At 43.5% G+C, this 25,806-nt stretch overlaps 2 protein-coding genes across 2 annotated transcripts in view; both read left to right on the plus strand.

Moving 5' to 3' along the window:
- mindy3 (MINDY lysine 48 deubiquitinase 3) overlaps positions 1–25,806 on the plus strand; it is a 57,959-nt gene that overhangs the window by 28,777 nt on the left and 3,376 nt on the right. Inside the window, exons 12-14 of the mRNA XM_083761715.1 lie at positions 7,071–7,143; positions 16,024–16,096; positions 24,878–24,965. Of these exons, the coding sequence (XP_083617841.1) occupies positions 7,071–7,143; positions 16,024–16,096; positions 24,878–24,965 (234 nt within the window). The remainder of the gene's footprint in view (positions 1–7,070; positions 7,144–16,023; positions 16,097–24,877; positions 24,966–25,806) is intronic.
- Positions 4,003–5,454, plus strand: LOC310856001 (mitochondrial-processing peptidase subunit beta-like; the record flags this gene model as incomplete). The annotated part of the gene is made up of 1 exon (XM_083761216.1): positions 4,003–5,454. One exon carries the CDS (start codon positions 4,003–4,005, stop codon positions 5,452–5,454), a length of 1,452 nt encoding a protein of 483 aa, XP_083617342.1.

Raw genomic sequence — 25,806 nt, forward strand, 5'->3', positions numbered from 1 at the left:
CAGTTATGCACACACATACAGATGCATCGATACACTTGCAAGCGTGCGCACACACACACACACACTGACACACACACACTGATACACACACAGACACATCGTTCCCTGTGGAGCGTTCTCTTCATGACGTGTCTTCCCATGTAAATGTGCACATGCAGACACACACACACACACCCTGTTCCCTGTGGAGTGTGTTCTCTCTGCTGTGTCTTCCCAGGCCTGTAATGAAACCACATCAAAGACAACCGGCCAGACCTGTCATCGCACAGGCATACAGTAAACACACACACACACACACAGGCATACACAGATATACAGTTAGACACACAGATGCACTCATTCACATGCAGAGAGAGAGAGAGAGACACACAAAATGTGTGTTTGTCTGCGTCGCTCACTTCTGAGTCACTATTTGTCACATGATCATTAGCCTCTAATACGTAGGGTGTGTGTGTGAGGGGTCATTAGTCTGTCTGCCACACGCATATAACTGCAACCACAGTATTATTAGCGTGTTGTCCTTGGTTACCAGGGGATGTTATGACCTCTGTCTTGGGGAGGAGCGGGGGGTTTGGGGTAATAAGCCGTGATTAGCTATCGTATCCTGACTTGAGTTAACTGCAGGACTAAAGTCTCATCCCCCATCGTCTGGCTATGTGAGACTAGCAGGACTGGAGCAGTGGTTCTCAAACTTTTCATTTATTATTTCAAGGGTGCCCATAACGGAGTGTTTAAATGGAACCAAGTGGTCAATTTGAATCCATTTGTATACTCTCGTCTCGAGTAATAGGGATGCTCGGATTCTTTTCCCATTGTGATACGGAGTACCGGTCCAAAAACACATTGGAAATTTGGAATAATTAACAATTCCATTATTACTTTATTAAAGTGCAGCCACGCGTAAAATAACGATGCAAAATAATGCATTAAGAGTATAAAACAGTAGTGAAACATCAACTAAGAAAGACGGTCGGAGAGGCTTATTGACGGTATCAGCCAAGAACACAGGTGTCGATCGCCGTTACCATGCGTTAGACCCTTGGAAACTGAAGCATTCAAGATACAAAATAATTGTTTACTGTAAATGAAATATCATCATGTGAAGCATAATGTGGTTTCGTAATGGGTTTTCTGATACTGGTATCGGTATCGGACTATCGGCACAACTCTACCTGGGTCCATTAGCCCATTCTGACCTGAGATCAGATTCATACGAGGTTTCCACTGGACACACACTGGTCTGATGAACCCATTCTGACCTGAGATCAGATTCTAAAAATGTCAGTCGTTCTTCGATTTTTCAAAAAATAGCAGACCTACAAGCTCGTATCGCGCCACTCGGTGGCGCGATATGAGCTTGTAGATCTGCTATTTTTCAATAGCTAAAGCATAACATGATGCCAACACCAAAATGGGTGCCCGGTCAGAATGGGCTAGACTAGAGTCTATGATATGTTCTCTGTGGAACAGAATAACCCTTCAACATGGTCCATATATTTGGTTTTGTTACTAAGAAAAAGAAACATTTGTATTGTCTCTGTTGCCACTGTTCCATATATGGAACCATTGCGTTTTTACGGAGCAATACAGTACAGCAAGTCATTACTTGCGCAAGCAGAGCACACACATACTGCGATCGGCTGGGTATGTATGTCGGAGTTGTCCACCGACCAATGGGTATGTAGGTATGTATGTCGGTGTTGTCCACCGGGCCAATAAGGGACCATCATTCTTGATGACGTAATTTGGTGTCAACATACTACATACATTTGTCACAACTTACAAAGGAGGAGGTCAAATCCAGGTTTCCTTGGATTTAAAGTTACTGTGCTGAGGCCAGCTCTGTTAGTCTGTATTAAAGCTACTTTTCAGCACATCTCTCCCCCCTATGGGAGAACAGCCTGAGTCTCAACTCTACAAGTGAAACTAGCTAATGACAAATCTACTGTGTGATTTATGGAGACTGTAACATTAACACAACTGACCTCACTGGTCCCTACACGCTATATGACACAAAGTGTGTGTGTGTGCATACGTGTGCGCACACCAACGTGTGAGAGAATTTCTGATTGTTTAAAAAGCCAGCAGCTGGAAGACTTCTCCTTTCAATGTGTCCCCTCATCCACACACCTCTATTTCTCTCTTTCTGTCTTTTTCCTAAGTTCCTCCCATGTCTTTCTCCAACCCACCTCCACAACTATGCCCCTGTCTTTGGGTCTCTTTCTGTCCCAGTGTATATCTCCTGAGACTCACCCTGTCTCAATTATCTGCGTACATACATACCTACCTTCTCACTTAATCCATCCATTCAATTCACATTGCTTTATTGGCATGATGAAATAAGTTTTATATTGTCAAAGCATACATGTAACATAAACCACATTATGTATGCAGTATAATAGGAGAAAACAAGTGTTTAACCTATATCCTAACAATAGTTATAATGAAAATAAGTACAATAATGTACAATATTTAGCTATACCCATAGTAAGTCTTCTTTACGTGTGCAGCTTGTTAATAAAGCCACACAAATCATGACAACACACACAATATTTTGGACCAAACAAATAATTACAAAGAAGAAAAACAACAAAAAAAGTGTTGTAACCTGCCGTTTTTTTTTCTACTTTCTAATTCTTTGTTTGGCCCGAAATATTGTGTGTGTTGTCATGATTTGTCACGACAAGAGTTGGCTTCGTACGACGCTTAAAAGGTCTTTAAATAAATTAAATAAAAACTGCCTATGGGGAAATGCATTGCGTTTTCATTTCCTGGGCCGTTCGTTGTTCTGAAAGGGGGAGGGACTGCGCCGCTCTATAGGAAATCTGATGTGAACATTGAGCTGTTACAGAAGATGGATACAGTCATGGACTGTGGTGTTGAAACGTTTCTATGCAGATGTCAGAATGATGTCAGAACAGGCCAGCTCCATATATGGAGATATAGGGCGGTGATCAGGTCCAGAACCCGGGCAAAGGCTTTTGTGCTGGTTCTGGACAACCGGCTATCCGATGGACTTGACACCGGGAACTGCAGTCCCTGTGGGGGTGTGGAACGTGTGTTGAATTGGAAGTCGGTGGGGAGAACGGTTCTCGAGTTACGTGGATTACATACGTACGTGTGTAATACTTGAGCGGGCACTGGCCTACCTGGAACGATGCAAGTTGGAAATGCATGCCCCACCCAGTGTCACTTTTGTGCCCATATATGGAGTTTCTTGTCAGGCATGTCCAAATATGGAGTCTATGCAGATGTCAGAACATATTTGTGATGTCGGAATAGACGAGCTCCATATATGGTGCACGGGCAGTGGCCTTTTCTGGCGTTTCTGGACAACCGTGGGTGCGACCCACCCAGTTATGTATGTGTCCGTTTTATGCCCAAATATGGAGTTTATGCAGATGTCAGAATGATGTCAGAACAGGACAGCTCCATATGGAGATCGACCGACTCGACACCGGCCACTGCACTCCCTGTGGGGGTGTGGAACGCGTGTGTCGAATGTGAAGTCGGTAGGGCGAACGGTTCTTGACTTACGTGGGTTTCAGTCGTACATGCGTACACACACACACACAGATACTTGGTGCATTTATAGTTAGATTGGCATCATCGTGACAAGCATTCAGCATTCATAAAGAGTGGTTGTTGCCCTTGAGGAGATGCAGACAGCATTTGCCACGCTCCTCGCGGGAGACTCGCTATTTTGTATATGTAACGTTGTCAGGGCTGATGTTACGCCTACCTAGTTGTGACGTCATCCCCTCCTTATATAAGGCATCTTGCCAGCATTGTTTTCTGTCGGATTATAATCTTCAATCTAGTCTGTTTGAGAATCTAAAACTAAGCCTTGTAATTTAAGTTTTATTAACTTGTCCATAGAGATAAAGATATCGCCAAGACCTAACTTCGGATTATACCAGCTGGTCAGCACTTCCTGCTCTTGTGACCTTGTTGCTTTCGTGCGATTACAGCATACGTGCGCGTGCGCAGTGCATTACACACATGGCGGTCTCCTTACAGCGCCTTACGTCCTCAGTGAAGCATCTCGTTAAAGTATTTAAGCCAACAGACATCTTAACCCGGCCCTTTAGATCACGCAGACTTCTGGCGACTCAAGCTCAAGCTGCCAATCACGTGGTCCTTAATGTCCCTGAAACCAAAGTGACAGAATTGGAAAATGGACTACGCGTTGCCTCCGAAGACTCTGGTCTCTCTACATGCACAGTGGGTCTCTGGATAGATGCTGGCAGTCGTTATGAGAAGGATAGGAATAATGGAACGGCACATTTCCTGGAACACATGGCATTCAAGGGTACAAGAAAGCGCTCCCAACTTGATCTGGAGCTGGAGATTGAAAATATGGGAGCGCACTTGAATGCCTACACGTCAAGGGAGCAGACCGTGTATTATGCTAAAGCCTTCTCAAAGGACCTGCCATTAGCTGTGGAGATCCTGGCTGACATCATACAAAACAGCACGTTGGGTGCAGCCGAAATCGAACGAGAGAGAGGAGTCATCCTGAGAGAGATGCAGGAAGTAGAGACAAATCTACAGGAAGTGGTCCTTGACCATCTTCACGCGACTGCATACCAGTCGACGGCACTGGGCAGAACCATCCTTGGACCCACAGAGAACATCGAGGCCATCAACAGGGGAGATCTTGTAGAATACATTACCACTCATTACAGAGGGCCCAGAATAGTGCTCGCTGCTGCTGGAGGAGTCTCACACGATGAGCTAATTGATTTGGCCAAGTATCACTTTGGCAAGCTTCCAGCCAGATACAAGGGAGAAGCCCCAGCACTTCCCCCGTGCAGATTCACAGGAAGTGAGATCCGTGTACGAGACGACAAAATGCCACTGGCTCATATCGCTATTGCGATGGAGGCAGTAGGCTGGTCGCACCCCGACACCATACCTCTCATGGTGGCCAGCACTCTAATAGGGAACTGGGACCGTTCCTTTGGTGTAGGTGTGAATCCGCCCAGCAAGTTGGCACAGATGGCCTGTGAGGGGAACCTGTGCCACAGCTTCCGGTCTTTCAACACGTGCTACACTGACACAGGCCTGTGGGGTCTCTACATGGTGTGTGAGCCCGGCACCATCCACGACATGATGCACTCCGCTCAGATGGAATGGATGTCATTATGTACGAGTGTGACGGAGAGTGAAGTGGCAAGGGCGAAGAATCTTCTGAAGACAAACATGCTTCTGCATCTCGATGGATCCTTCCCTATCTGCGAGGACATCGGCAGACAGATGCTGTGCTACAGCCGCAGAATCCCCCTGCATGAGCTGGAGTCCAGAATCGATGCCATCGATGCCGAGACCATCAAAGAAGTGTGTACAAAATACATCTGTGAGAAGGAGCCTGCCATCGCAGCAGTTGGTCCAATTGAACAGCTCCCAGACTATAACCGGATCCGTAGTGGGATGTACTGGAGGAGAACTTAAATGAACACACACACTCTTAGGATGTATTTGTTTCCAATTACACGAATCCCAAATGTACAGTATAAATTACAAAACAAAACTTAACAAACTCATTAATTAATAAGTATTTCTTCTCCTTTAATTTCATTAAAAAATAAAGACCAACACAATAATGATAATCATTTCCGTTCCCCTCAGGCATTGATGCACGTCCCAGCTTAAGTCAGCAAACAAACACAGTAGATGTGATCCATAAATCACAGTGCATCTCTTAACACACCACTTCCTCTCACTTTCTCTCGCTGTGTTTGCAGTCAAAACACAGCGTCTCATTGCATCACGGCATCACTTAATAACCCAATAGAGTTCACTGATTACACAGAACACACACAAACACACACACACACACACACACACACACGGAGAGAGAGAGAGACGCTTGCATGAATACATACATGCACACACACATTCATAATGTGCACGCACACAACATACAGTATAGACTCACAAATAGCAATCATTCTTTAAACACAGATCGCTCTCTTTCTCTCTCACACACTGCATTAGCAGTACACCACCATGCTCCGCTGCAGGGTTTGTTGTTGAGTCACTGTTGGCAGACAGATTGTCTGTGGTACATTGTTTTCTGTCTTTTGTACGGAAATGCACTATTTTTGTTTTTGCATGTCTTTCTATGTTTTCTTACCCCCCCCCCCTCTGTGAAACTGTGTGTGTGTGTGTGTGTGTGTGTGTGTGTGTGTGTGTGTGTGTGTGTGTGTGTGTGTGTGTGTGTGTGTGTGTGTGTGTGTGTGTGTGTGTGTGTGTGTGTGTGTGTGTGTGTGTGTGTGTGTGTGTTGTGTGTTGTGTGTTGTGTGTTGTGTGTGTGTGTGTGTGTGAAATGCAGTGCACAAATCAGGTTTGACTGGACTTGTCATTATTGATGCGAGTCTGTGTGTTGGGCCTGTGCCCAGTGTGCTGTTATGGCTCTCGACATAGGCCCCGCAGTGCTTCTCAAACGGTTTGATTCCAGGGACCCTGTGTTTGGTATGCATTAGGCCACGGACCCATAACTCTGAGTGTACAAATGGAACAAACAACAAACAACAGTCCATTTGTTTCCATTGTGTGTACACTCGCTGAGTTACAGTTCTGCAAGGGTCCATTCGGTTCCCCCCAACTATCAATCATTTAGTAGTTGGGGACCCCTTGGAACCCCTGCAAGGACCCCTGGGGGCCGTGGGGGGTCCCCAGCCCAATTTGGGAACAACAGATGTAGAGAAGCTACAGACAAATGTGGCCTTTTAAAGGTCCATATTATATTTTGGGAAAAGGCAGATATACTTTTGAAAAAGTATAATTTTATGTCCATCAGGGTAGGGAAAAAACCCACACCTGTGTGAAGTGAGGGGCGCTCGTACAACATCATGATATGAAATAGACACTGTCTATCTGCTCAGACACTGACGTAACATTTTTGAATTCTCCATTCATTGTCGATGGGAATTTAATGTTTATTTAGGACCAAGCACTAAAAGCTGGATATAGGAGGGGCATAGAGCATCATCTGATTCTACAGTCAACTGTCTCTCTGCTTCTCCTCTATCCCAAACTCACTCACGCTCTCTCTCTCTCTGCAGGAGATGTCTCTGGTAGGCCCAGAATCTCCATCAGAGCAGGCCAGGAGAGTCTTCCAGTCATTTGATCCTGAAGGTAAATGAATGACTTCTCTTTGTTTCACTTTAATTCACTGCAATATTTTACTGTCCTTCAAAGGCATTCTACACGCCCAATACCAAATCATAATGGCATGTCAGGCAGCCCATTGCTTCTTGGCATCCTGCTGAAGTGAAAACAGGCCAGTAAAAGGATTTATTTCATCTTGACTTAGATTCTCCCAAATACACACAGACACATATTGACTGAAGAAAGCCTTGGCCATGTTGTCTTTTCTCCTCCCCCATCCTTATCTCAGAGCAGGTAGACGTCTACATAACCTTTCCTTCGCTCAGCTCAGGGTTTAATATTAAAGTTCACAACGGGCCTGAAAATGTAAACCTAAACCATGTGATTTGAAGCCAGAGCCCGATCATAACTTACAACTAGAACTGCACTTTGTCGAGTGCCTACCGCTACGAACTTTCAAATCTCAGCCTCTCCGTAAAACATTGAAATTAAATACTAAAGTCGTGTTGTCAATCGTTTCAATATTGGTTGGGTAACAGGTAACATTATGTATACAGTCATATAGTTAGTTAGTTAGTTAGTTAGTTTCATTTATTGTCCACGTGTGGAAATTCGTCTTCGGTCTCAACAGTAAAAAACAAACGGTTACAACAACAGCAACAACACTTAACACAATTATTTTCTCATGGCAAAAAAGTGCAGGACAACAGTAAACAGCAAATACATCATCATCATATCATACTATAATTAACCGAATGTCTGTCTGTGTGTCTGTCTGTCAGAAACAAACACTTATCTCCTCATTGCCAGCACCAATCGCTCCCACTTTTCACACAGGCATTGACCATATGAATATGGAGGGCGTTTTTTCGATTTGACACATTCATTATTAATAATGAATTTATTAGTGAATTAAAAATGCACCGGGCGCAGTACCCCCCGCGGCTGGTTGGAAAAACAAACAAATCTAGCGAGACATGGTATCATTTAGTGCCTTAATGGCATTTGGTATGAAGGAATTCATTTTTTTTTTACGGTTAGCCCTTGGTACTTTGTACCGTCTACCAGAGGGAAGCAGTTTGAACTCCCCGCAGTGGATGAGAGGGGTTGTTTGCTATCTTGATAGCTTTTTTACGAAGTACCTCCTTGTAGATACAGCCTAATTGTTGCTGTCTCTTCCCAATGACTTTTGAGGCTAGGTTTACTATTCGCTGCAGCTTGCTTCTTCCTTTTACATTTAGATTGCCAAACCACATTGCCATGTTAAAAGTCAAGATTCCCTCTATCAGGTTTTTATAGACTGTTTCCATAATGTGCTTGCTCACTCTAAAGGAGTTGAGCTTGCGTAGGTGGAGGCGTTGGTTACAAGTAAAAAAAAATTGGTCAGTATTTTCACTGAAATTGAGTTTGCTGTCAATATATGTGCCTAAGTATTTGTGTCTACTACCTCCACTATTTGTCCACCAATTGTAATGGACTGCACAGGTTCCTTTTCATGAATGACAAGTTCTTTTGTTTTTGTCACATTGATCCATAAGGAGCTTTTATCGCACCAGTTCTGAAGAGATAACACATGTGCCCTGTATTCTTCTTCCCCCACTGTGTCCCCCTTCTTCAGTAAGGCAACCAGGGCCATATCATCCGCATATTTGAACAAATGAAACATATCCTGGGCTAACTGGAATTAATTTGTATATAAGGAGAAAAGTAAGGGGGATAAGATAGTCCCCTGTGGAGCACCGGTGTTAAGCACAGTGATGTCGGACAGAGTATCATTAACACGGACCTGTTGAGGACGGACAGAGAGGAAGTCTCTGACAAGATGGATAATACCTCCATTTACCCCTATGTCAATGAGGCTTTTGATGGTGACATAATAAAGGTACATGTACACATACAGACATTACCTTTAATTCACCCGACACTTAAACATATCCTAATTACGTCACCATCGACAGCCACTTATAACCCGACATTGAAACATATCTTAGTTACATCACCATCAACATCTAGTATACACCTCCGAGCATACGCATAAAAAAGCCAGCACGACCACAATTCTTGGGCGCGCTCTGTTTGCGCAAGTAATTATTGAAAAACAACAACCCCATGGGACCTGGTAGGTTCAGGCCAACAATTATGTTAATTGGTTCGGTCAGGCTCTGGTCGGGCAAAAAAACCCCCAAAAAAGTATGTACCCTTGCGTTGCTTAAAGAGGGATACCAATGAAATGGCCAGAAAGGAACGGATTGCGCAATTTTGTGTGTGAGACTTCCAATTAGTCCCATAGCTATTTGAGGAAATGGGAAGTACTGTGCACAATGCAGGAGGATAGACTGTTGAGTCTCAGGTTCTGATGGGACGATTGAGTGAGTTTGCTGGGTATGCCCAGGCGGTGGCGTAACCGTCTGGGCACCCGACTGGTAATCCAGTCGCAGTGTGCCGCGGGTTCGACTCCCGAGCCCGACACGGCCTTTACTGCATGTCTTCCCCCATCTCCTGTCAGCCTACTGTCTGTCCCTTCAAAAAACCAATAAAAGGCGTAAGCCGCAAAAAAAAAAATATATATATGAGTTTGCTGGGTATATCTTTGTAAAGTATATTTAAATATTGTGTTTTGTGGATGGAACTAGATGTTTTAAACAAAAGGATGAGCTCATTATTGATAGTATATTTCAAATTAAATTCTCACCTCCTATGCTTTCTTTCTTCTCTTCTGGTTGCTTATATTGCTGAGATCAAATCCTGTCACAGCTGAGTCAACCTTCCCTTCTTCAACATTATTTCTACTTTTTTCTAATCCTCTCATCCCATCTTCTCTTGTCCTAACCTCATCCCTCTCCTCTATTTCCTCTCTCTCCTTTCTCACTCCTCCTTTCCTTTCCTTCCCACTCTTCCTCTCTTCACCCCCCCCCCCCCCCTCCTCTCTCTCTCCTCTCGTGCCCTTCTGCAGACACAGCGGCAGTTTATTCCTCCTTTAATCTCCTTCAGTTGTTGTTAATGTTACTGAAAACAGAAACCTTGCCAGCTGAGTCAACCCCTTGTTCCTCCTATCGTCTTCCTCGTCCCAGCTGAGTCAACCACCCCCTGTCCTCCCTCTCTCTCTCTCTCTCTCTCCCTCTCTCCCTCTCTCTCTCTCTCTCTCCCTCCCTCTCTCTCTCTCTCCCCCTCTCTCTCTCTCTCTCTCCCTCTCTCTCTCTCTCTCTCTCTCTCTCCCTCTCCCTCTCTCTCTCCCTCTCTCCCTCTCTCTCCCTCTCTCCCTCTCTCCCTCTCTCCCTCTCTCCCTCTCTCCCTCTCTCCCTCTCTCCCTCTCTCCCTCTCTCCCTCTCTCCCTCTCTCCCTCTCTCTCTCTCTCTCTCTCTCTCTCTCTCTCTCTCTCTCTCTCTCTCCTCTGACACCTTTGAGCTTGTAGATCAGTTAGTTTAGATAGTTTGGAAAAGTTGGCACTGGGTGGCATTTGGGGAAATTCTCGTTTGCTCTATATAATGCCCAACTCTGCTCCCGGGGTGCAGTATCAATGCATTCACTGCTCCTAATGAATAGGATGGGTAAATGCGGAGGAAGAATTTAGGCATGTGCAAATGTACCGTGACAATAGCTAATATACTGTATCATTATAGGCAATAATGTACAAAAGTGTAAAAAAAATCTGTTTTGTTTGATATCGTTGGACTTCATTTGGTTATCTATGTATTCATTCTTTTGCTCTCTGCAGAGAGGAAAAATCCTCCTTTTCTTTAGTGAGTTGGATTCGCTCTTCTTCCAATTTCTTCTTTTCTTCTTGCCACTCGTCCACAATGCCTTTAATCTTCTCTTGCATTGTCGTGATCTTCTTCTGGTTCATCTCCATCTCGTTGGTCATGTATTTATTTGTCTGTTCCCCAGACAGGAACATTTGTAACAGAGCTTCTTTTTCTACTGTGAGTTGGACCCTCTCCTCTTCCCATGTGGTCTTCTCCGCTGTCCTCCGCTCCTCTATGCATTTCACTTGTTCTTGCACTTTTATGATCTTGTTCTCCGTTGTCTTCATCACGTTCCTCATGTATTGAATCAGCCGCTGAGCAGAGAGGAACCTTTCTGACAAGTCCTCTTTCTCTTTAATCAGCTGGATTCTCTCCTCCTCCCATTTCTTCTGCTCCTTTTTTCTCTCTTCCTCCGAGTCTTTAGTCTTTGTCTTCTGCATTGTCAAAGATCCTGTTGTGCAGAGCTATTGTGTCAAAACGTTTTTTATGGTGTGGCTTGGCATGGATCTGGGACTTTATTTGTCCAGTCTATGATGGCAGTCTATGACGTAGTATATGATGTATGACTCCTTTTTTGCGGAAGGTTTCAGGCCTTACCGTTATCGACTTGGCAGCTTGGCTCTGAGTCTAGCTGATGAAATCGGGTTTTAATGCCTAATTTATGCTCCCATAAAAAAAATCCAGACAAAATAATTGCCGATCTACTTGTTCGGGAATGTTGTGAGCTTGATCAACTTTTTATTTTGTCTGCATTCGGTGAGAAAGTATAAATCAGGCCTAAAGGAATACTTGACTCAATAAATCACTTGACTGATTGATTACTTATGCTTGAAGACACTGAGAATTTCCGTTTGTAAAATATTCCTTAACGGTGAATGAAGAATCCAAAAATAAAGAAAATACTTGATGAATGAACAACAGCAAAACGATATCAAAACTATTTGTATACGCTGCAAAACGCCACTCATAGTGTAGCCTGGGGTCCACCTATGCTTTCTATGGCATAGGCAGCTCCCGGCCGGATCCGCCGGGAGTATCTAGACACAGCTGCGCGACATGAGACTGATTAATTAGAGCGACAGAGAAAGAGAGGAGTGTGTGTGTGTACATGTGTGCGTCAATTTAACAAAGATGCAGACAATCCGAAATCAGCAGAGAGTGATCGACGTTTGCGCTACTCTATGCCGAATTGAAGTGGATTCGGACCCAGACTTTTTTTCCCCTCCCTGGAAATAAAAACGTCTAGGTTTCCGAGGCTACTCATAGTGTGCTTTAGATAATTTTCTACCGAAAGCCGGGGAAAACGTTTCCAAAACGTTTTAAACACTTCCGGCCTAAACGGTCTCATGCACGAAAGACACGTGCATGGTATTGAGCTCCATTTGAACCCATGCACAATTCACATTCTCCACTCACGCATGTTACGGCTCGAACAAGCCAAAGTGTTCACTGTCTTCAAGACAACAGGGTAGAAATAAACAATAGAAATAAAGTAATTTCTTGAGGTGAAGTATTCAATTATCAGAAATGTCAACTGTGAAGAGCATGACGATTTTTTTTTTTTTTTTTTTTTTAACTGCACACATGTACGGCGTCTCAGCCGGAACGCTGAAACAGTCACACAATGCTGGCAGACTGATAAAATCATCACACACACATTCACATGCACACAGATAACATGCACACATGGTATATACATTCACATTCCACACGCTCATACAGCACATGACACACGCGTTCACTTGGCGCACACATAACACATTGTGTCTCTCGGTAATAATAACACACCGTGAGGTCCATGCTGGTGAAATGGAGTGTGCGTCTCTGTGATCGAGTAAACAACATTCCCCTTCTCCCTGCTGATCACAACAATATGCTGACCGTCACAGCTCTGTCAGTATGCGTGTCTGTGTGTGTGTCTGTCTGTCTGTGTGTGTGTGTGTGTGTGTGTGTGTGTGTGTGTGTGTGTGTGCAATGCAAGCATACATTTGTGAATTTGGTGTTTTTCTTTATGTACATGTGTGCTTGGTTTTGGACAGTTTAAACTTGTGTAAGTGTTTGTTCGGAAATTCACACACGCTCACACACACACACACACACACACACACACACACACACACACACACACACACACATTGTCTTCATATGTGTGTATGTGAATGCATGCTTTTACATGTGTGTGAGGTGAGTCGTAGCAGCTGAGAGCAGTCTTGTCTGCTCCGGTCGCCTTGACACCAAATATGTAAACAAAACTGTCTGCTTCACTCTGTCACATCAGAGAGAGAGAGAGAGAAACGAGAAGGAGAAAAGAGAGGAAAGAGAGCGAGGATAGGAGCATCTAGAGAAAAGCAGAGAAACGGGACATAAAAGTTTTCTGCTTGTTTCATGCATGTTCTTCACTAATTCACACACACTGACACGCAGACACCCTCAAAAGATAAAAATCTACTAATTCTGTTGCATACACAGAAACCTAAACGTACACACATGGAACACATACAGAAAGACAAATAACTGTACACATGCATGCATGTATATAAACTCATACACATCAATGTCCACACATGTTTTAGCTGTCCATACAACCTGACAGACATTCACATCACATACAGTGCATGCACACATGAAAACAAACGCTAATACACACAGAGAAAGACACACGTTAGATACCGGCACGCAACACAAAACATGAACTTTTATAGAGAGACAGATTCATATTACACGCACAACAAAACATAAACTCCAAAACACAGAGAAACGTACTCGCACAACAAAATACAAACGCGCACAAAACAAAACACATACTCACATACTGTGCATGCACATAGAATCAGAGTTGCGCACACACATGAAACACAAACTTGCATACAGAGAAACTCGCATGCACACACACATTGCGCACACATACTCACAAACTAACATACACACACACACACACACAGACAAACAGATTCAGCCAAACTAATTCACATACACACAGACTCACATGTACACACATGAAACAAACTCGCATATACAGAGAAACTGACTCACATGTACTGTATACACACAAAACACAAAGTCTCATAGTGAAACAAAATGCCATACACAAGGTTATGCACACATGCTGACATACAGATGGTGCACACATTGTTGGTTCTCCCTCCCTCTCACACGCGCGCATGCACGCATGCACGCACACACACACACACACACACACACACACACACACACACAGTATGTGCAGAAGAACATAAATTTACCATGTGTCACATGTAGAGTCAGCACTGCTCACTGTTATGGAAGGAAGGCGCCAGACACACATTTCTGTTCATTGTGTCCCACTGCCCTGTCTGTCCCCATGTCGTCTCAACTAAACAGCATCCACCACCCCTCCACACTGTCCGCATCACGGACAGACGCCACCCCTTCTCTACTGTCCCCATCACAGACAAACGAGTCCATTTTGAAGACTATAGATCTTTTACAGTTTGACAGTGGACAATCCACTCCCACTTTTGTCTTTATTGAGGATAAGGGATAATGAGTCCAGCCATGGCCCGGACCTTGAGGAGTTTGTCACCTGGGTGGGATAGCTTAAAGAGTCTACGGTCATTAAAATGCATGGACTGCGTAGACAATTAGAAGCACCTTGGGACAATCATCAGACTAAATTGACCTTAAAGCTGAATTGTTAAGACATGTGTATAGGCTTGAAGTCCAAACCGCACCAATGACTACTTCCAACCATTATCCCCAAAGGCAGTTGCAAGGAGTTTCATTGGTGCGCTTGACCTTAAAACTGTTTTGTTGCAAGTCGTTTCGACTAGTTGCATTCTCACAATCGCAACATAAAGTGAGCTCAGTCCATCCTTTAAATCATTGTGTCCCAAAGATTGTCTCATTTGCATTTTCGCATTGCGTCGCGATGTGTAATGACCTTAACACATTTTGTTGATTGATTCTTTCAGAATTGAGACGCAGAGTGCCCAGCCGATTTCGCAAAAAATAAAATAAAGAAAATGGCAAAACACATTTTTTCTTTTCTTTTTTTACAAAGAAATTCCCTAAGACGTCCCCAAACGTCTTGGGCACCACAGGGGGTTATAAAGACGTCTGGAGACATCCTGGGCACAAAATGGGTTAAAATAAATATATAAATTGAAACCAAAAACAAGTTAAAAACACTCACGTATTGGCATGACAATATCAGTCACCAGGTGACCAGAACCAGAAAGAGTGTTTTCGATGAATCTAACAGTATGGGTTACTATGGGTTTGTATCTAATTACTGAATTACGCAACTTAGAAACTGTCTGGGGTGTTCACAAAAGCCCTTTAATGTCCACTAACCACATTTAAGCCCAAATGTCTAAGAGAAGTGGGGAGAAAACGGTCCTCACAACAAGGATAGACGACCATGTGTACATTACTACATTCACATCATGCATTTGCATTGATTTGAATGTGTGTCAAGTCCAGTTGTGTTTAATTCCTGTTGAGTTGAATGGACCAGGGCAGATCTCAGATCTGACCCGCACTGTTAGCCAATTAGTCCTGTTCACACCGTGTGAGAGTGGGGTTGACACAACTGTATGAACCACACACCATGCTCATGTGCTAGTGCTTAAACAAGACAGATAACACGGTCTCAAACACACCATGGGCAAACACCCAGATGTTAGTGTTTAGCGTTGGTCCTCTGTCAGGTAGAGCAATCATCACCGCTCTGGAATGTAGGTCAGACACGGGAGAGTACTTTGTGTGTGTGTGTGTGTGTGTGTGTTCGCAAGCACGCGTGTGTGTGTGTGTGTGTGCGCTACTGTGAGATGGGGTCCATCCCCAGAGCCTGCCAGTGTACACAGTGCTTGGTCAGTGTGGAAGGTGTGTGTGTGTGTTTCAGGGTCATCCAGTGCATCAACCTGTATTTAAATGTCTTGTCTCTTTAAGTCTGTGTCCTTAGATGTTAACTGGTGCCTTGTTGACAGGGCTTAACCCAAAACATTACTTTAACACTGATGTTACAACCCATTACAAATATACAGTACTAGTTTACATTTGGCAGTGTTGTTGATTTCCCTCATTGTGGTTACAATTAACAAACTCTCACTGTCTCCATCTGTCTCTGTCTCTTTTTTTGTCTGTCTCTCTTTGTCCGTCTGTCTGTTTCTCTCTCTCTCTGTAGATAATGGTTTCATCTCGGCGTCTCTGTTGGAGGACGTGATGAGAGCCCTTGACCTCGTCTCTGAGCCCGACTAGTAAGTCTTTACATACTCAAGGTTTTTCTTTTGTGTGCATGTACCGTATGGAGATGTACGTTTGGCATACATTCTGAAGGCATTGTGTGTATCAGAGTGTGTGCGTGCGTGGCACCTGTATGCGCCGTAACGTTTCCAAGTCCAGAGTCACGGCCAGGCCAGGTCACTGCTCTGGTGTCGGGTTTCACCAGCAGACCGGTGTAAAGTAAGAACATGGAGGCAGGCACGATGAAAGACCCAAGAAGAAAGACAGACGGAGAGAGGGAGGGAGGGATGGAGGGATAGAGACCATTAAGTGCAGGAAGAATAGCTGAGAACGCGGGAGGAAATGTTTTAAGGCGCAGGCTTCAAAAGAAAGCCGTAAGCCAGGCTGTGACTCTTCTGGCTCCTAAACCGTGCTCAGCGGTGCTCCAGACCCACACATGTTCAAAACATCACAACACCACCATGCTCCCCGCTGGACTCACAATCACCAAAGCATTAGCGCCAAGTGTGAGTGTCGCACAAAGAATTAGCTTTGGCACGTAGCGCAGGAAGCCAAGATTAAACCTGACTTATGCTTCGTCGTACGACAGTCGCGTGGTGATAAATGCCGAACTACAAGCTTGTGACAAGTTTGTTTTTTTTTGTTTCGAGGGGGGGGGGGGGGGGGGTGGGTCGGAGCAATGTTGGGGTTGGAGCTGTGCTGGGTTCAAATGTAAATCTGTATGCGATTTGACACTGCTGCAGTATAGAGCCACTTAGTGGTCAATATGCCTGCTAACGTTGACATGAAATTAGAGTGGTTTGTGTGCTGAAGTGCATGAAACAGGCCACATAATCACCAATCAGTCTCGGTTTCTTGTGAGCTTGACGGAGTCTGTCTCGTCACTCTTGTGTGCCTAAATAATTTGGATCAGCTTCCCAAGATCACACGAGAAAAATGTGTAATTGAAAAAACACAAGTTATTTGTTTTACATACACTTAGAAATACGCAAAAAAAGCTCTCCCAGGATCCAGTGAACGGCGGTCTGATGTCATCAGTAAGCGCTCCATTGACGATGAATCGGAGGGAGTCATGGCATGTTTGTGTGAGCTTCTTTACAACCTTAATATGTTTTCATTTCTCTGTCGTGCTGACAGTTTTGCTCAAGGAAAATTGTCCACATAAAAAATAAGCCCTCCCAGGGTAACGGAACTATGTCCACAAAGCTAGCTGTCTGTGGTCCAGAACTTGTGTCCTGCTGACACTTTAAAGTGAGACATGGTTCTTTGGTGTATGTCTTTTATATGTGTATGTATGTATGCATTGTTTAAAGGACAACTTTAGTTTTTTTTCAACCAAGGTTCATGTTTCAGGTTGTTATTAGAGAAAGTAAAAGATGTGTGTAAACTTTTCTTCATTTGCTGCTTTCTTTCGTTTTAGGGATTTTAGCTGTTTTTGACAGGGGGGCGGGGGCATTCGAGCATGGGGCTAAATATGTATTTTTGTACAAGATTTTATAGCGATTTATTGTTTTATTATTTACTCTACTCCTACTAAGCCCCAAGAAATTACATCTGGCCACCAAAGATCACGAGATCTACTGAATGTGTCAAACTGACATATTGAGCCTATAACACAGTGTTGCTTCCCCCAATAGGCTACCTTCACATTCAGTAGATCATGTGATCTTCTGTGGCCAGATGTCATTTCCTGGGGTCTAGTAGGACTATAGTAAATAATTTAAAAAAAAAATCGCCATAATATTTTGTAAAGAAATACATATTTAGCCCCATGCTCAAATGCCCCCGCCCCCCTGTCAAAAACCACTAAAATCCCTAAAACGAAAGAAAGCAGCAAATGAATAAAAATGAACACTCATCTTTTACTTTCTCTAATAACAACCTAAAACATGGACCTTGGTTGAAAAAAACTAAAGTTGTCCTTTAATGTCATATCCTTTCTAGAAAACAAAGGTAAATTGTGCATCACAATATGCAATTATTATGTAGTATACGAGGGACTATGGAAGGTTTTAGGTTAATATTCCCATCAATATACAAATCAGTTGTATATAACCAGAATCATCTGCCATCTCCATTAGCATTTATTAAAAACATGTCTTTAGTGTTTGGTCACATAAATCACATTAAATTACACGCTAAACAAGTGAGTGGAATAACAAGGCAGATTATTTACAGGTCAGTGTCCTGTCTAAAGTAAAGCCAAGCACTCCATCTAACAGCCTTCTGTCAGTGTTTTTTGTCCACCAAGAGTCTTTATTCTTTACGTCTCAAGGAAACAAAAGGACCACTGTATATTCAAGTGTAGAAGAATAACATTGTGTGAAATGTGTTCCAAGAGAATTTTCCCCAGGAGTTACTTGTCTGCCAAAATGTTGTCAGCTTGGCCTTTTATGTCAAAAGCAAACAAAACACTGTGTGTTCTGTGTGTGTACATGGCCTATGCTATGAGGTGGTAGAAATGGACTTGGGTCAGTTTTTAGATTTGAGTATTGTGGATTTTTACCTCAAACCTAAAACCCTTAGATCTCCATATATGGAGCTGGCCTGTTCTGATATTCCATATGTTGATCCTTCCCCACCCGTCCTTCCTCTTCGATGTCTCGCTTTTGACTGATACCTGTCCATTCAAACTCTAGACGGGCCTGCCCCAAAGTTATTAGTACAGCCACCCCCAGCAGCCGGCAAAAACTACAGTTCTCAACAGGCCTGAAAATTAAGGCCCGGCCCTGAATCAACTGCAGTCGTTTTACACAGGGTGGCGATAGAGGCCAGTTAGCTGTGCCACTCAGAATAGAGCAGATTACCATGTTTTCACATCCGGGTTCCTCGCTCGCAGACCTCCATTGTAAGAAACGGCTTGTTTTAGCAGTAGCTCACAATGTTTTAACCTGACGCTGCCAGATGAGGGCAGTATTGGGTAACCATGTTCCCCAACACAGCACTCATCTGGGATCTCTCAGGCAGTTGAGCTGACAAAAATCCGTTCCGTACCGGACCAATCAGCGTGAACTAAGGGCGGGATATGTGCGAAACCGGATGTGAAGCTATATAGACACGTCAATATGATTGGTTGTGTTTGCACGCCCACACGGTGATAGACAGACGGTCCCATCCAATCATCTACCAAGTATCTTGAAAAAAAGGAACAGCCCCGTCATCGAATTTGCTTCCGCGATCCCAGATCCCAATAAGCTGTGAAACAAATTTGTGTAGCAAGCTTCTTGGATCTGGCAGCGTCAGGTTAACAATGTTTACCTTTCGCCAGAAATGTTAATATGTCGGGAGCGATGCGAAAAATGTAAAATCACATCCGAACCTCTGATGGATATTCATCACCACGGACAGCGCTCGTAGTTTCAGAGATTATAGCCATAGAAGATTCTACTTTTAATACATTTTAATGGAAGCCTATTGATGATATTCACATTTCACACAGCTGCCATCTTGCCAGCAAGGTGATACCTAGGTGACACTTCCCATAGAGAGCCCATTCATCCAAACAGAAAAGTCCTCTCTAATTATATTAACCCATTCTGACCTGAGATCAGATTCTATACCAGGTTTCCGCCGGACACACACTGGTCTGATTAACCCATTCTGTATCAGAGTTTGGAAGCGCTCGTTATCAGTAAAGCAACCTCCTGCTGCCTCCTGCATTATGTGCACATTCAAAACAGGTGGTGAGAGGACTTTTCTGTTTGGATGAATGGGCTGTCTATGGGAAGTGTCGTCTAGGTATCACCTTGCTGGCAAGATGGCTGAATAAAGAGAATAGAATGCGTGCACACTGCACACTTTTCCTTGTACTGGGAGTGATGAAGGCATTGCCTAGCAACCGGGTCAGTGTTGAAAGTTAATTTTCAGTGAGATTTCATATCGATAAAGTACATATATATACACCAATATGTGTACTTACCTGCAGACAAACAGGTACTCCCCTATCCCTTAAGTATGATTCAAATCAGTTGAGTACTATAGTCAGTACTCTGTAATGTTGTTTACACTACTGCAACTAGTCAACTATTCGACTACTATAGCTACTAGTTCATTCATACTCAGGCAGTAGTCAATATAGTCAAGGGATTTTGTTATTTCAGTTAAAACAGCGACAATATATTTCCAGCAGATATAGTGCTGTGGGCCCTGATAATTGGTTCTCTTTTTTTTTTTTTTTTTAAGATATTTTTTGCGGCTTACGCCTTTATTGATTTTTTAAGGGATAGAAAGTAGGCTGACAGGAAACGGGAGAGAGATGGGGGGATGACATGCGGTAAAGGCCGTGTCGGGTCCGGGAGTCGAACCCGCGGCACACCGCGACTGGATCACCAGTCCGGTGCCCAGACCGTTACGCTACGGCCTGGGCCGATAATTGGTTCTCTTAATAGACGTCAGTCTAGTGAGCTCAAAGAGCAGACATGCAGACATCTTCTAATGACCGAAGGTGGCTATAAATGTAGTTGCTGTTGAGCAAAGAAACAAAAGTATAATGAGTTATACCATGTTACACAGAATAGAAGAAAATAGTCCTGTTTTCCCTGCAAGAAAGCAGTGCTGTTGTTACTGCAGTCTCACTGTGAATGAAACGGTAGTTGTATTTATTTATTCTACAATCAGATCGCAGCTCATTTGAAAACGGCCTCTCGGAGCCAATCGGTTCTTTGGCTATTACACAGACCCCCAGGTTTGTCCGGCATTGTTTATCCCTTCACTGGTTTTGAATGGTTGAAATGCACAGACGCAAAAGCGGTGTCTCGCTGCTTAAGCGCCGTTTATCCATGGTTTCTAGTTTTGGTCTGAACTTTGTCGGCTTCCAAGGCAGTGCACCTTAAAACTTAAGTTTCTGTCTATACGTGAGTAATGCAGACGAGAGATGGGTTTTCCATACGCGCAATAGGGTTCTATTAAGTGTTTTGGAGTGAGGCGTAGCACAGATCTCGAATTTCATTACCACGTACGGTACAACAAGAGCAGCCCCTGGATGTGTATTTTCCACAATTCCGATAACCAGCTCCAATCACTATAGGAGCTGTGTTAGAACCACATGGCCATGCCCTGTTCAAGTGTCCCTGATGAGCAAGAGCAAAGAGTCCATCAAAGCCCCAAGTTGTGTCATTGTGCAGCTGATTCCAGTTCAGAAGACCAGTGTGTCCACTGTGCAAGCAGTTCCCCCTTAAAGGTTCAAAATGCAAAATGCAGCTACTTATTCAAGTCGAGAGTGTTCATTTAACTCTTGTAGTGTGAAAACGGACAGTTGGCAGTCCTTTTTTTTATGAATTCACACTGTGGATATTACCGTGTTCAAAACTGCCCCCCAGTCGCCTGTTCTTTGATGGAAACAACAGGCTACTGTGGTAGTTTGAGAGCCCTCAGTCCCCACAGCTCAGTATTGCAATATATATACCAGCAGGGTGTTTTCCCTCCGTTATGGGCTCCTCAGACAGAAGGACATACTGTAGCCTGAAAGTTCACGAGCACATCTGATCTGCCACTACCTTTTATGTCATAGGTCAGGGGTTTTCAACCCGGCAGGTGGTCCCTGGCCATGCATAAAAAATTAAAAAACAGTTTTTTTTTTAAACTTTTAACAACTTACAGGATTTTTACTGTACGGTGTGTGATATGAAATGTGAGCTTACCATAATCACAGTAATCCTTCACTGCATTTTATTAGATATTATATTGATATTATAGCTATTTTCTCCAGGTCCCTGTGGTGCATGCCATGAACCCCCCACCACTATTGTGTGGGGTGAGTCTATGATGGAGCCGCCACGCACAATAGTGGTGGTCCCCAGGTTGCTCTTAGTCAGGATGGTGGTCCCTGGGTCAGTTGAAAACCCCTGTCATATAATCTGCCATGTAGTGCATGCTGTCTAACCGCCACACCAGACAACACAACACATAAACACAAAACTAAATCACGCTCTATGGTTTAAAACATCAGTCAATAGGGACAGGTCGATATTGAAGTAATTCTGTTTTTAGTTTAGTCTTTTTGAAGCTTCCCTGTGAAAATCCTTAGATTCTGTCACTCTGCATATCTCATTAATGTAGTATTTTACAACTAAATCTGATCTTTAGACCATTGTACAATCACTAAATACATGCATGTACGCATATATAACCCATTCTGACCGGGCACTCATTTTTGGTGTCAGCATCATGTTATGCTTTAGCTATTTAAAAATAGCAGATCTACAAGCTCATATCGCGCCACCGAGCCACGAGCTTGTAGGTCTGCTATTTTTGAAGAATCGAAGAGCGACTGACATTTGTAGAATCTGATCTCAGGTCAGAATGGGTTCATCAGACCAGTGTGTGTCCGGCGGAAACCTCGTATGAATCTGATCTCAGGTCAGAATGGGATAAGGAAGTATGCAGCATGGTTGAGTGACACAATGATCACATCTCCGTCCCCAGTACTGTCGATGGGGACGTGACAGGCTCATGGTTTTCCAGCAGTGCGTTTAGTGTTAATGTTCTGATAATACCTGTGGATACTCGTTGGATTTCCCAAATTCCAGAGCATCAAACATTTTCATTTTCATAGATTCTGGAATACTAAATGAGGGGAAAGATGGAGGTACTGTAAAGCTCCTTTTATGGATACGTTCGGGGGGAAGAAAAATACTTGACTTATTGGACAGAGATGATTATTCTAAGGATTTAAACCACGCCAGGGAGGGGACATTGGGAAAGGGTCTTTAAATATATCTCTGAATTACATTTGTGTGCCTGTGTAACAGTTTAACATAGTAACTAACTAACACTTTTTAAATCCTACAACTTTAATGAAATGTAGTCCAACATTTATTCTCCCCAAAGTTCCTCCAAATGAAAGTGCACTCCTGACTTTTGACCCTTTTAAAACCTGCCCTGTTGGTTATATACATTTAATTATGTAGCTTCTGTCTACAAGGTGGTCTAGAAAGTCGATATTTCCAAAACAATAGCAGCCAATTATTTGATATACCACACCTCAATCACCTCCGTCCCACAGCCCCCCAAACGCTCATTTATTTGACGTATTACATGGAGCTCAGCCCTACAGTGTTCTCGTCTGGTTAGGATTCTGCCTTCTCTCCTTATAAGGCCAATGAGATCCATGGTTTTATCACTGAGAAATAAGAATAATAACACAGCTACGAGCTAACGCACAGGAATGTCTGAAAAGAGCTATATTTAGTACCGCTGTGCTACTCACTGAAGACACACGCGCGCACAAGCCTTATCACTGACACACACATTATCTCATTTGTTTTATTTTTGCAAGTGGGAACTGGCCTATGCAAAGGCTAGTACACATCTGAACATGTGCAGGTGTTGGACTGTACATTTAAGATGATCCTTTTGAAACTTCTCAAAGAAACTTTCAAGGCCAGATTTAGTCTGAACTAGGTCATTCCACGACCAGCTATAGGGGCCAAAGAAAGCAAGACACTTTTGACCCCCCTCAGATTTGAAGGCTGGCACTACACACCATATAGCCAGGCATTTGATCTGAGGTTTAGACCATTTCTTTTACCAAATTAAATTTGGAGGAAATGTAAGGAGGAAGACCACCAAGAATGGCTTTATAAATGAAAATATACCAATGATGCAGCCAACCAACTGCAGCATACAACGAACAATGATGCAGTTAAGTTATAAATCTCAGTGCAGCATGGTGCAGGGGATGTAGTTTGGCCAAGGTGGAGGAGCACGCAAACCTATAAATGGTATCACCATAATCCAACTGACAGCAAGAGACCAGTGACAATTCTTTCGCGAGCTGAACAAGCCTTCAATCTGTAGAAGAAGCCCACGGTGAATTTAACCTTTTCTGCACAAAGAGTCGATATGAAATTTAAAATGTATGTGTATAATCCAACCAGAAGCCCAAGGTATGTATAGCGGCTCCACCCACTCGGTGGGGATTTGTTCTGGCGTGAAGATATTCACTGGGGCTGCGACAGCGCGTGGAGTGAACAACACGGCTTTGGTGTGTCATACACACGCCAAAGCACACTTTCACATTAAAGGTATATTCAGTGATTTCACTTCATTCAAATATCACTTATTTTTTTGTTTTGTTGTGATAATCCTCCCTACTATAGAGTGTGCTGGCCATATAAGGAGTTCCTCCCTGTCCCCAGTTAACCCCTGGGGGTCAAAAAACCTTAGGTTTCGTTTTTTACTCTCTATCCTGATTGGACGAAAGGCTGGGTCCCACAGCCAAAAACGAAACCTAAGGTTTTTTGAGTGAAATCACTGAATATACCTTTAATGTACACATGGAAACTCACACAAACGCAGAATCATGCACACACGAACATAAAAGTTCACACACCAACCCACACACTGCCCTGCATTCAAACAATGAAATGACACCAACATATACATACAGTACAGTAGAATCACACTTTCTCGCACAGACATACACAAATAAATCACACAGTAGCGCCGCATAGTCGCTGTCGGACACCCAATTCGGTTTCAGATTATCACACACACACATATGGGGGGGGGGTCTGTTGTGTTGAAGTGAGGATGTGTGTGTGATGTCAATCACAGCAGGCGTTTGGTGTATCAATTATGTATTGTGGTGTTTATTATGGTGTTTTCATACCTGACTCATCTCTCCTCTTTTCTCTCTCTGCCTCATCCTTATTATATGTCTCTCTCTTTGGATGTGTTTCCCTCTCCCTCTCTCTCTCTGTGTCTCTCTCTCACTCTCTCCCCCACTGTTTATTAACTTGTCCCCCTTTCCTGTTCTCTCTCTCTCTCTCTCTCTTTCTCTCCCTCTCTCCCAGTGTGAGTCTAATGAAGAGTAAACTGGATCCAGAGGGTCTAGGTGTAATCCTGCTCAGTCCTTTCCTGCTGGAGTTCTTCCCTGATCAGGTAACGTGTGTGTGTGTGTGTGTGTGTGTGTGTGTGTGTGTGTGTGTGTGTGTGTGTGTGTGTGTGTGTGTGTGTGTGTGTGTGTGTGTGTGTGTGTGTGTGTGTGTGTGTGTGTGTGTGTGTGTGTGTGTGTGTGTGTGTGTGTGTGTGTGTGTGTGTGTGTGTGTGCGGTTGTGGGTGGGTGTGTTGCGGGGGTCGGTGGATGTGCTATGTGGTGACCATGAATGAGGTCACTGCAGGTGGACTTCTCCTGTTTACATGCATTACATGAAAGATTGTTATCCTTCCATACTGCATATAGCATATTAACACACACGAACACTCACACACACCACAACCTTAATTCTATTACCCATACTGTATTATAGATGTGTAGATACTGTAGACCTTTATTGACGCCATGAGGACACTGCAGTTGTCATAGCAGTGCCGGCGCAGTATGAAACACAGGACAGATACAGATAGGGGGATCAAATGAAGAGGGGAAAAAGAGAGAAACGGTAGATTGAGAGTCTTGCTTGACCTCCTGCACTTTCACATCCCAGGAATTGCATGGTGTATACTGTAGAGAAACTGAACATGAGCAACCTATACCCAGTAGTATGGAGTACATATTTGCAGTCCATCCACAGTGGATAGTGTGGAATATGATCTATAAATGTTATACGTTTACAGTATTTAGATTATAATTTGGTTTATATTGTCTGTCTATCGATAAGTTCACCACACAGACATGAACAGGGTTGTTGCTGTACATCTGCAGTGGGTATAATAATGAGGAATATACAATGTATCTTCATTGAAAAACCTGTACAGAGGTTTCCTGATTCTGATCCCAGTG

Source organism: Protomyctophum parallelum (genome assembly GCF_964188405.1).
Source record: "Protomyctophum parallelum genome assembly, chromosome: 3".
Lineage (NCBI taxonomy): Eukaryota > Metazoa > Chordata > Actinopteri > Myctophiformes > Myctophidae > Protomyctophum > Protomyctophum parallelum.